This window comes from Chinchilla lanigera, unplaced genomic scaffold (assembly GCF_000276665.1).
Source record: "Chinchilla lanigera isolate Chin_1 unplaced genomic scaffold, ChiLan1.0 scaffold00001, whole genome shotgun sequence".
In the NCBI taxonomy this organism is placed as follows: Eukaryota; Metazoa; Chordata; class Mammalia; order Rodentia; family Chinchillidae; genus Chinchilla; species Chinchilla lanigera.
The window spans coordinates 21094694-21108167 of record NW_004955402.1 but is presented as its reverse complement, the minus strand read 5'-3'; the positions used below and the strand labels follow the sequence as shown (position 1 = coordinate 21108167).

General features: G+C 39.3%; 1 protein-coding gene across 2 annotated transcripts in view; it reads left to right on the top strand.

The window, feature by feature from the left end:
- The first annotated feature begins 1659 nt into the window (after positions 1 to 1659).
- Nol4 (nucleolar protein 4) overlaps positions 1660 to 13474 on the top strand; it is a 325024-nt gene continuing 313209 nt past the window's right edge. For both annotated transcript variants that reach the window (XM_005372768.2, XM_005372767.2), the window contains exon 1: positions 1660 to 1932. In XM_005372768.2, the coding sequence (XP_005372825.1) occupies positions 1669 to 1932 (264 nt within the window). In that variant the 5' untranslated portion in view covers positions 1660 to 1668. The remainder of the gene's footprint in view (positions 1933 to 13474) is intronic.

The following is a 13474-nucleotide window of genomic DNA, read 5'->3' as shown; positions in this document are numbered from 1 at the left end:
AGTGTGTGGAGCTGCTCGCGCTCCGCCCGGGCTGTCAGTCCCGGCTCCAGCCTCCGCGAGACCTTCCCGGAGACGCGCGCACACACGGCGCACCCCCCGCGCACCGCACACCCTCGTTCCCTTGCTCACACACACGCACACACTCAGCCTGGCCGAGCAGGAGCCACTGACCATTTTGCAAGTGCCGGGACGAGCTGCGGCGCGGTGGGCACCAGCGCTCCGCCCGGCTGTTGGGGCTCTCGTCTGGGAGAGGACGAGGAGTGGCGGCCGTGGGCTCGGACGCCGACCGGGAGCCGGGCACGGGTCGGGTCGCCTTCCTGGCAGAGCCGCTCCCTGGGACGGGCGCGGGCCTCGGCGGAGAGTAGAATAAAGAGGAGCGGCCGCGGCCGCTGCGGGAGGAGGATGGGAACTCCCCTATGTCCAGCCCTGTAACCAACGGATGGAAATCCCGACAGGAGGAACCGCTGACTTCATTTGCTGGGGAAAATCGTCCGGAGGAACTCAGATTTGGCTACTCTGAGCGGTGGAGGGGGTGTCCATGACGTGCAGGGGGAAAATAGGCAACCGAAACCTCCCGTGTGAACTGCAAACTGTGGCCAAGCGAGGGGAAGAAGATCTCTCTCTGTATTTTAATCTCATGCTAAGGGGTTCAAGCATCTGCATCATAAACTTACTTCTACATCTCCTACCCACTTCAGCGGAAAGCAAAACGGTCCTGTCTGGGGCCCCATCGTTACCCAGGATACCCGCAGCCAGCGGCCTGCCTTCGCGTACCCACGTTTCCCTGGACCGGATCTCTGTTTGGGGCACTACATCTGTCTTACAGGACTAAGCACATCTCCATGAATACTCTGAATTTCTGGGACTTAACTACTAGAATCTACATGAGGGGCCAGAATTCAGCCCAATGCCTCTGAAGAAATGACATTTTAAAACACCTTGGTTTTCTTAAGATTCCTGTAAAACAGGATTTGATAGGCTTACAAACATGTCAGGTAAGAACTTTCTCTCTCTGTAGTCCCTCCACGCCTGTCGCAGAGGAGGCCGAAGAGGAGCAGGACCCCAGGGGAGGAGAGCCGGGGGACTCGTGTGCCCTCTGGGGATCGCAGGCGCCCAGCCGGGCCGCGGCTTTCGGGAGAGGCGCAGCCCTCGCTCCTGGCCCGCGGGCCTGGGCTGGGGACGCTCGTGGGGCGCGCGCGGGGCGGCGGCGCTGCGCTCCACCTGCCCTGCCCGGGACGCAGCCCGGGGCCGACACTCCAGGGACCACCCCGAGTCAATATTGGGATTTTTAATAAACCAAGGAATGGGATTTTAATTATTCAAACCCTTGCTCCTCCGGGCCAGATGCTGTTGGGATGGTCCTGGTCACACAATATTAAAGAGACCGATCCCTAGGAGGACGAGAACAGCGGCTGAGACATCCGTTGCAATTACGAATGAACCAGACTTGGTAGTACAGGGCATTGATTGCTGGTGCCCAACCGGACCCTCCTCCCCTCGCCCCGTTCCTCCCCCACCCACCCCACCCCACCCGACCCGAGGCAGGCTCCCGCGGCGGCCGGGACCTCGCGTCCCCACATCGTGGCCCGGGCTGCATTTTTCATGAGCCCAGGGTGAACAGGTGCGAAGTGCGCTGGGAGCATCCGGCGGGCGGCCGGGCGCAGGAACATGGAGAGCGAGCGCGACATGTACCGCCAGTTCCAGGACTGGTGCCTCAGGACTTACGGGGACTCAGGCAAGACCAAGACGGTGACCCGTAAAAAATACGAGCGGATCGTCCAGCTCCTCAACGGATCCGAGTCGAGCTCCACCGACAACGCCAAATTTAAATTCTGGGTCAAATCGAAGGGCTTCCAGCTGGGCCAGCCGGACGAGGTCCGCGGGGGAGGCGGCGGCGCCAAGCAAGTGCTCTACGTGCCCGTCAAGACCACGGTGAGTGACTCGCCTTCCTCTGTTATTTGTCTGCCTGAGCAGCCTGGCGGGGAGGGCGGAGAGAGGGGGGAGCGAGGGGGAGCCGTGAGCCACCGTTGGCTCGTGTGCCCCCACCCTCCTCAACCCCCTCCCCAAGTCGTCCCCACTCGCCTCAGCCAGACGCGATTTCCCCACCAGCAGTCTTTGTGGTCCTTTATTTTAAAGCGGCAGCACACCTCCGGAGCCGGACCGGACCGCTGCCGCCGCTTCCTTCCCGGGTCGGGCGGCGTCCTCGGGCTGGGCCATTGTCCCATGTCCCTCGCTGGGCGCCTGGCGCGTGTCCCAACGCTGCCACCGCGCATCGCAGGCCAGGCTGCAAGCCCGGCCACCCAGTCTGCTAAAGGACGATCTTGATCGATAGTCTACGGTGTGTGCTCATTGGCACAAAGCCTTCATGTGGCGATAGTGGTGCCTATGGGGTTTCCCCCCAGGACACTTATCAGGTTTTATTGTTAGACCGCCGCCGGGGAGACGCGGGGCGGCCAGACTGCCCGGATCACTCCCCGAGATGTCGCCAGGACTGTTTAGATGGTAGATAAGGTCCTGTAGATTCATCTTCCCCGCCTCCCCCACCCCCCATTCCCTTCCGCACTGGCCCGTTGCTCAAATAAAGCAGCAACTAGATGATGAACAACAAAGGGAGATGGGTTTGGGCGCGATCGGATGCTGTGTGTACTTGTTCTTCTTTCCGGGGTGGCTCTAGGCTCTTGGCCACGAAGCTGGTCCTGGCGATGAGAGCCCAGGGCACCTCAGCCTCACACGCAGATGCCCGTGGGGCCGGGGAGCTGCAGCCTTTACCAAGGTGGTAAAGAAGATGGTATCTGAGGGCTACAAGTAGGACCGCAGATCAGATGCAAGAGACCTTTCAGCCTCTTGCCGCGGTGGGTACTCCTCCGGAGTAAGGCTTGGGAGGCGATCTGGCACCCTTTGTATCTCTGCCTCTCTGAGATTTCTGGAGCTTTGGCTCCTGCCTCCCCTCCCTTACTGGCACGGTTTCCCTGTGCAGTGTTCCTGGAGCATGCTAGGAAGGAGGTGTCTTGAAAGCTGTGCTACCTCTATCTTCACCGGAGGTATAATACATTGGAAATATGTGCACGAAAGGCTTTTCAGAGCAATATTTGGAGGACGGGCTGGGAAAGCAGCTTACGATTTCCCTAAGATCAATTAGGAGTAGTGTTTGAAGGACGTGCGTTCTTCTGGAATTTACACCGAAGATGGGAAAAGGAAATAAAGGTGAAATGGAAACACATGAAAGTTGTTTTATTTTTAATGTACTGTTGTTGGAAGCTATCTAGGAGGTAGGTTTATAAATGTAGTCTTCTCCTTTAACATGTGGAACTGCTAAAGACAATGGTGAGATTATTGTCTTGCTTTGCTAAATGATGAGGACTAGACTGGCATGAATTAGACCTGAGGTTTATTTACAGCTGCTCGAGCCAGAAGTCTGCTGTAGAGAATGAATTGCTTTGATTCATTGGCGCTGAGAGTAACATTAAGAACTTGATAAAATAATTTATTTATAGACAAAGCAACTTAGAATTCTGTTTGGATGAATAATCATTTATAATTAATTTACTTAAGATATATATTAAGAAATATATATGTGTATATGTATATTGAAATGTTGTTAAGTAGAAATTTGGTTTTTATTGTTTTTATGTTAAACTTATGTCCCTTTGTTAAATTGTCAGTTTTACTGGCGTATAGTGACTTTATATTTGTACCGATATGGCTACATAACTTATATGTTAATATATGTGTCCTGCACAAATAATGGTTAAAAATCTAAGTAACACGAATTTTGTAATCGTTTTTGAGGCACTAAGGTAATCACGGATACCAGTCATTCAAGCCATCATTCATATGCTCTAGTATTGATATTTTCAGTCAAAAATTAATGCAGAGTTGTTAAAGGATTGCTTAGACTTGTACTATGGAGTGACAACTCCAGGAGTAATAATACACTAGCACGTGTTTCTCTCTTCAGTAAGGATTCCATATATTTATAGGAGAAGACGTACTCTGTCAGGTGATATTCTTAGATAATGATTTTCATGTAATATTTAAGAGCTCTGCTTTTCATTCAAACCTGTTTTGAAACATTGAAGAGGTTTTTAATTCATGAACTCTTCTTTTGCTCTTTATAAAATTTTTCTAGTGCTCCTGACATAGAATTATAGGCTCCACCTTCTCTGAGAGACAGCCAATCATCATTTCAATGAGTTAAAAAATAAATAAAATATCCTTTTATCATTTCTTTCCATCTCAAATTATTGCTCCCTTAAAACATGTTGATTTTTCTTCACAATAGTGGGAGTGCAATTACCAAGAAGACAAAAAATGTGTTTTCTTTTAAATCAATAGTGTATATTTGTTGAAATGAAGTACTGCATTTGAATGGTGTTTTCAAGTAGTGTAAGAATCATTCTAGGCTCCGTGAGGTTCCAGGGTTCCTTGTAGCTGGTTTTGTTGTCAGTGGGAGATGCTGTGCTCCTGATGTTGCAGTGATCCACTGCTGCTGATAATTAGCCATCATTACTTCTGTGAAAAGGGAAAGAGAAAGGGGAGAGGACAGGCCTGGGCTAATTAACTACTTTAGTTTAATGAAAGAAAGGGAGACAGATAGCAACTGGGAGGTTATACAAGAACAGAGTAGACGTACCCCATAGGCTTATTTGTAATAAGACTATCAGTTTCACAGTTAAAGAAGCTTGGTTCTGCCTCTTATTTTCCCAAAAGAATAGATATGGCTTTGCAGATCCTTTTCTCCCTCAACCTTAAACTTAACTGATGATAAAATTAAACACATGACAACTGACTTAAAATCAGAACCGTTGACCACTGGCAAAGATAAATATGCCCTTTAATATTTATCCTGGCTAGGTCTGAAGCTAAGGGGACCTATCTGTCTCTGATGTTTAGATTGCTGTGTGGCCGAGGAGATACTATTTGGTCACCAGGCAACATTATCCTGCAACTCAGCCATTTTAGGTCTGGAGAGGGACCCACACTTGTAGTTTCTTGAGCATCCCATCTGTTTTTTTCCATACTGTCACTATTATTTTTATTTTTTTTACTAAAAGTGTTAGAAATGTAGAAGAATAAAATGATGAGTAACTGAAAACAGATCTGAAAAGGACAGCAAATGTCCAACTCTGATTACAACAAACTTCCAATCAATGATAATTTTAAATAAGCATAAGGAAGGTTATTCTATTTTATTCCTTTGATAATTGTAGTTGAGTTTGGTTGTAGAAGCCTTTGATATGAAGATTATTTTGGCAATAATTAGTTAAAACATCATACTTAGGATCTAAATTAGCAAGACACATTCTATCACTTAATCCTATGCAAATTAAAAAATAGAAAATTCATTATACATTTTTCTTAATAACATGATTAATGCATTGTCTTACATTTTTAAAATTGCATTGTTTAAAACACTAAGAAGAAGTTTGGTAAGCTTGTGTTACAGTATTTCAGTCTTAAGCAAAGTACTGAATATTGAAATTGTAAAATCAAATAATGTGAGTAACATTTTTTTCTTGACCCATATATGTAGGAATAGACACTAAGGCCTAAATTTTGTTTTTGTGCATTTTTTGTTACATTTTCTCTATTATGAAACAAAAATGAATTTTCATGCAGAAAGGAATATACATTACCTTTAGTTTGGTCATTTTAAAATGATTTATTCAGTTTTGCAGTCTGTAACCTCAGAGTTCATATTGTTCTTGCTATGCATATTACTAATTGATTACTATGCAGTGATTAGAATGAATATTCATGATTGGTTCATAAACAGTTACAGTTTTTGTTAGTTCTCCAACTATGGTTTTGGTTATAAATCCTTTGTGCTCCATCAGAATGAAAGGAAAGATACTTCATGAGGAATCTGTACACATTTCCACCTCTTCTAACTCTATGCCTCAGGCACACATTCTATATACTAGGCCTTGATCTAGTGCTTCTGAAATCAAAGAGGAGGAACTGTTACAGAAATCTATTAGGAGACTTTACCTCTATGTAACAGGGAAAACCGTAATCTTGGTCACTGGAATACAAGCATGTTTTGCCAATCTACACTTTCACCATGGTCATTGCTGCCAATAGCCAAGTATTGTGGGAGACAGTATAGCATGAGATTTTTGGGTCAAACAAGTCCCAAGAAGGAAACCAGCAATGTGGTTTATCAGCTGACTTTAGGGATTGCTTGTGGAGTTGTGAAGAATCAATCATCTATGACACTCCCTTGCACAGTGTCTATGTCTGCTCTCAGAAAACACTGGGTACCTTTACTTTAAAGGGAACTGTGGTGTGAGTATTAAAGGACAGGAGATATAACAATAACTCCACTGAATATAAGGAAGAAGTTATACCTTGTTAGTATACGGAAACTACCCCATACTTATTTCCTAGGAAAAGAGTTGTTCATTTGTCCATTGGTGGTTCCTCCTTGTCTTAGTAGTAACCACAATGGAAGGTGAGGAGAGAGATTCAGCATGTGCCTATTTTCCATCTATAAACTTCTGGGGCCAGCTAGGATTCTGCTCTTCAGGATTTTACTCTCTAGACTTACTCCATGGATTGGAGGTAAATTGAGAAAGCAAATGCAATAATAAGGCAACAGAATTTGCATGAGTTTCAATTCAGTGTCAGGATCATGTTAAGACATTTATCTAGAAGCTCTTATATATTGTCTAGCTAGGAAAGCTCAAGGTGAATCTAGCATGTGTTACATTATATACATTTTCATAATATTTGGATGACAATATAAAATAAATATAAATTAATGGAAATATAATGTCAATTAGTGGAAACAATACATAACAAGAAACATGCTATTGTGAGCAGAGTATAGACTTTATAGCAAGATTTAAATTCTGGCACTGATATTTAACTGGAGCTATGAGCTAGGTAAAGTTTCTTAGCTAAAGATGCTGTTTACCTGTAGTAAAATGTCACTAATGAAACTTGCCTAAATAGTGTTGCATGATAATCTATAATACTATATACTATATACACTAATATTTATAAAATAATACAGTGATATTTATGTCTGTATATGGGAAAGCATGTGATATAAGTAGCAAATGCCTGGGACATGGTCAGTGTTGAAAGACAGAAGTTTTAAAAACTATTATTCACAAAATAGGAATAGCAGGATATAATTATATATATATCATATATAATTATATATATTATATATATCATATATAATTATATATATTATTTAGCTCTTGGTTCATATTCTATTTCATTTATTACATTATAATTATTATGTACTATATGTTTTATTATTTATATGGTATAATTATGTTCATATATTTATATTTATTTTAAAGTACATAATATGACTGAGACTCACACTGCAACATAGAATTAAAATGCAAGATACATATGTATGTAGGTGCATGCACACATATGTATTGTTCAGATATTTTTGCCTATTCCATTTTAGAAAAATAAAGTTATTTTGATTTTGTAAAAATGATCATGCTCATCATTTAAAAAAGTCTATGTGAAAAAAATCTAATTGAAGTGGACTTAAATTAAAATATGCTAAATTTCTCATCCAGGTATAACTACTTCAGCTAGTTATGAGCATTATTTTACTCTCTCACCATCTATCTATCTATCTATCTATCTATCTATCTATCTATCTATATATCTTTAGTAAAAGAAGCTTAGATATGATTGACAGCTATATATAAACAAATAATTTCTCAAAACTGTAATGAAAATCATATGTAAAATAAGAATAATAAAATAGAATTTTACCAAAATATAACAAAATAAATGAAATTCAATGAATTGATAATACATAAAAGGTAATAGAAAAGATTAAAAACTAAGAAGTTTAAATTTTGTTTTTTTATGCAGATTTTAACTTTAGACATTATCATTGGTTTTCTCCAATAATAAACAAAAAAATTTTGCTTCCAACCATTTCTTGTTATTTAGCTCTTGATTCATATTATATTTCATTTATTGCATTGTAATTATTATATATTACATGTTTTATTATTTCTATTGTATAATTATGTTCATATGTTTATATTTATTTTAAAGTAGATAATATGGCCCGTATGGTTGGTTTCTTTTTGTTCATATTTATATGCTTTTATTTTAACCTCTAATTTGTCTTAGTTGACTACCTCTAATTCCTGATCAACATTTTTTTCCCTTAAGAGTGGTTCATAAGATCTATTCCTTGAGATTTTTGCGCAATGAATGACAAATTTAACCAGTTACATATTATTTCATTTACTCTTTCATTCAGAACATGGTAGATACTGATTATGCTCTGTAAAATTCTAAGACAAATCCTCTTTAACTAATTTCATAATTACTTCTTAATTCTTGCAATTAAATAATTTCACTAAGTTATATTTGAGTTGTTTCCTTACCCTTTTTTCCTTCCTAGTAACTGGACTCATGTCCATGGCTTCACTCATGTCTATGTTTTGGTCAACTTAATGTGAATCTTCTGAGGCCATGTCAGAATTTTGAATGTTTTTGCTGGATATTTCTACCGAGACATCTCAAAACACCTCAAACTGAATATAGAAAAGGGATTTTTTTCTCTCTCCAGCCCCATATCCTAGGTCCTCCAAGCTGGCATCACTTTTTTAGTATCCTTTCTCCATAGATAACAAATTTGCTCACTCATACCAAAAATGTGTGTAACAGAGCTGATCTCTATCAGTTTCCTCCTCCCTAAAGTCAGTGCTTGGTACAGTATTGTTGATTCTACTCTCTCCTAAAGCCATCAGTTTCATACCATACCATACCATGCCATACCATACCATACCATTAACATACCATACCATACCATACCATACCATTCCATACCATACCATACCATACCATACCATACCATACCATACCATACTATACTATACCATACCATACCAGTTGCTCAATCATTTGGTAATTGTTCCTAAAATTATTTGGAAGAAAGGGATCTAATTTTCAATGCCTGACATACTGTGTGATGTATTTATTGTTGGTGATTAGTATTACCAGAATAAAAATCTTCTTCCAGTCTGAAATGACATGATTGAACATTCTTATTTATCAGCCCATAAGACCCTTTTCATTTTATTTATATCTGTGTCTCTATATTCATCTCTTTTTCCAATCGTCCACCCACCTGTCTGTTTTGCTTCAGCAAAAGGCACAGAACATAGAATTTACCATTTCAACTGTTTAATTGTAAAGTTAAATAGTGTTAAGATTTTTTTTGGTGAAATATATCTCCAGCACATTTTCATCTTGCAAAACTGAAACTCTATAATCATTAAATAGCAAATTCCCCTTCTTTCTCCCTCCTGGACTACCACCATTCTACTTCATAAAGTATTTTTTTTTGTAACTAATTTTACTTAGCTTAATGTCAGGAGTCATCCATGTTGTGGTATATGACAAGATTTACTTCCTTTTTAAGGTTCAATAATATTCCCTTGTAGGTATATACGATGTTTTGTTTATGCACTTCTATGCTGATGAACATTTGTGTTGCTTCTACTTCTTGGTTTTTGTGAATAATGCTGCTATGAACATGAACGTGGATGTGTAAATATTTCTTGTAGACTCCACTTTTAGTTTCTTTGGGTTGTATACTCAGAAGTAATCACTGATGAATCCTACGGCAGTTCTAATTTTAATTCTGAGGGAACGATAGTATTGTTCTACACAGCCCTTCCACCATTATGCAGTCCCAAACAATGGTGCACAGTGTGGGCACTGTTTTAGGGATCAGAAACTTGTGACTCTGTCTCCCATTTAGAGCTCTTCCATGTTATTACATCTTCTTTAGGCAACTGCAAGTCTTGAATATGATTCAATTGATAATTATATTAGTGTTTAATATTTATCAAGTTCTCACTGTAGATTAATGATTGGCCTAATCAGTTTAAGCAAAATGTCACCTGTAATCCTCCCAGTAGTCCTATAGTATTAACTTGTTTTTTATATACACGTGGCAGTTATGATTTAACCTAAGACAAATTTTTAAAAAGCACACGTCTGGGCATAAGACACTATTTCACATGGATCCACAGTTGCTTTAACAATATAAACATGCCCCCAATATTGAAAACTGCATGTATGTGCCACTGTACCAATATTTAACACATTACAAAGTATATTAAAAACAAAAACATGTAAGACAGATATACATTTTTAAATCTTTCATTATACTCTTCTTTACTTCCATAAATCATCTGATATTCTCCCTAGGCTGTGCATATACTGGTGTGTGCTTACACCTATCACTCTAATCTGCCACATATAGAACATTGCAGTAAAGAGTTTACACTTCAGCTGAAACACTCACTCCTGCACTTCAAGGGGTCCCTCTTTAATTAACTGTCACAGTTTCAATGTAATGCTGTAACCATGCAGCTTCATAGTGTCCATAGAACAATTATGCATGCTTGTAGCAGAGGACAAATTATTTCATCCAGCACATGTTCACGGGCTGGTGTAGAGAGTAGCTGAAGTATAGGTTTTAGTACAGATGAAGTTGGAAAAGAAGGCAGGAGTGAAGTTAGTGCCAAACTAGAGTTTAGATTTCATCTTTTAGGGAATGGCAGCTGCCAAAAATATTTGTGCAAGGATGTCATGATTTAGGTAGTATTGTGGGTAGGGACTTATTGTCCCTGAGCAATTTTTGAGGGTTATAAAGTAGAAATCACATGAATAAAGAATAAAAGTTATATAGTTCGTTGTACTCAATAGATTGTTCAAAATAGTATACAAGCATTATAATCAGATTATCAAGCTTTAATCAATGTAACTCAGTAGTTTCATGTTACCAAGTAATTGAATCACACTATACGCATCTTAGTCTATTAATTCTAATAAAATATTAAAAATAGGATTCTGTGGAACTTAAGAAAACAGATTTAAGGCAGTTGAAAGGAATATGAGTCATCTTGTAATAAACAGACCCTCCTTCTTTTCCTCCCCCTCCTTTTCTGACTTGAGAACTAACTGTTGACCTCTGGGTTGTGTGACTCCATGCATAGCTATAAAGAATTACCACTAAAGAAAGAAAGCTAAAAATCCAATGGAAGCATTCTATATAGAATACTTATGCAAATCCATACCTTTTCAAAGTGAAAGGAATATTTTACATATTTCTTAAAACATGGAGTTTAAAGGATTGTAAGACTGGGTTATAGGAGAGGAATATGATATGAATGGAAAAGGTGTCAAAAACATAAAACCAGTGGGGAAAATCATGCAAGAGAGGTGATGAAGGGGATGACTAAAGCATGTTATGTTCATGTACAAATCTGCCAAAATGAGACCCATTAATCTATATAACCAACACGAACTAATAAAAATGTGGAAGAAAAAAAGTTTATGCTTTAAGTCAGTCAGTATTCCAAATCCTATCCCAAGTTGTTACTTTCTTCCATTTCTTTCATTTTAAAATCAGCATGCCGGTCTACTAGGAAGGGTCCCTATGCTTCTTTAATTTTTGTACACCGTGGTAGGCAGAATTCTAGGACATTTCCCAAATGACCACCACCCTTGCATAATCCCTTCCTCTTTGTGCATGGGCAGCACCTGGGAATCTGATGAACTAACACTCTCATAATTATTCTATATTGTATAGTTAAGGTTGACTTTAAGAAAGTAGGCTCTTTTTGGTGGGTCTAGCCTAATCACATTTGCTTTTTAAAAGTAGGGAAATTATTTTCCCAAACTGTTTGCAAAAGAAATCACATTGATTCAAACCTCTCAATATATTCAGTGCAAGGGAGGTTCTCTCTTGCTAAGATGGAGGGGAGCATGTCCTTAAGATCTGGAAGCACTTAGCTTGACTCCATGTTCAGGGCATTATGAAATGTGCTTCTATAAAATTGAGAGTACCACTATTTCTTTACATTCAGATTTTAATATTGGAATTGCTACATTATATGGTGACTCTATTTATTTACATTTTGAGGAACATCCGTATTGTTTTCTAATATGACTGTACTAATTACTTTTTTTTAACAATGTGTAAGGGTTCTCATTCTTCCACATCCTCACCAACATGTCATTTTTGATAGTAGCCATTTGTAGTATAGTGAGGTGATGGCTTATTATACTTCTGTTTGTTTGCTTTTGCCTATGGATTAGTGAGGTTAAACATTCCTTTTCACATACCTGATGGGTATCTGCATGTCTTCTTTTGAGAAATATTTCTTCAGGTTACTTTTTTTTTCCAATTTAAAATTTGATTATTTCTTACTTGAGTTGTTTGAGTTCTTTATATATTTTGGATACTGATCCCTTATCAGGTATACTGCTTAGAAATGTTTTCTTATATTTTGTACGTTGTCCCTTGAGTTGGTTGATTGTTGCTTATGCTGCGTAGAAGCTTTTGAGTTCAAAGTAAAATCTACTTTGTTTCTTTTTTGCTTTTGTTTATGTTGAGGCCATATCTAAAAGACCCTTGGTCAGACTAATTAATGTCATAGAACTTTTTCTCTGTTTTCTACTACTAATTTTAATGTTTTATGTATATTTAAATCTTAAATCCAGTTTAACTTTTCTATATAGTGAGATAAAGAAAATATAGTATAATAGAATACTATCCAACTATAAAAAGGAATTAAATCTTTTCATTTGTAATAACATGCATGAATCTGAAGGCCATTATGTTAAGTGAAAAAACGAGGCACAGACACACAAACACTACATGATTTTACTCATATGCAGATAAAAAATTTTGATCTCATAGATGTAGAGAGTGGAATGGTGATTACTAGAGGCTGAATGTGTTAGAAGGGAGTGGTGAAGCAGGAGATGTTGGCTAAAGGATACATAATCAGAGTTAAGTGCAATGAATTCAAAGGAACCATTGTATTGCATGGTAAGTTGTGATATAGCCTATTCTTGAAAAATGTACCCAGACAAGATGTTAAGTGTTCCTGCCGCAAATGTGATAATTATGTAAAGTAAAGCGTTTGCTAATTAGCTATATTTAATCATTCTACAATACACAGATGCTTCAAAATACATCATAGATGATAAATAAGCATAATTTTATCTGTCAAAAAGAGCTGAGAGCAGCCTCCGGATGCTGAGCTCATACTTGACTGACAGCAAAATGTTAGGGACCTGAGAACTAGACGCACGAGGGAATGGATTCTGCTAGTGACCTGGGGGAGTTTGGGCATGGATCTTCCCCTCCTAGACCTCTCCAAGAAGAACATAGATGGCCACCATCTTTATTTCAGCTTCATGTAAACCCAAGTGGAAGACACTGTTTTTAAGCATTCTGCTCTTGTGATACACAGAAACTGAGACAACGGAGAAAATCTGAGGCACTCCGTGTGGTATAATCTACTGTGCAATAACAAAAAATACTATGTAGTCCTTTGAGGCAAATTTTCCAAAATCATAAAAGAAGTTAACTTTTAGAAAATTTTATTTGACTAAAATGATGTGTGGTTTAAGATACATATGGGAGCAATTTTATTGTTTCTTTCCCTCCAAT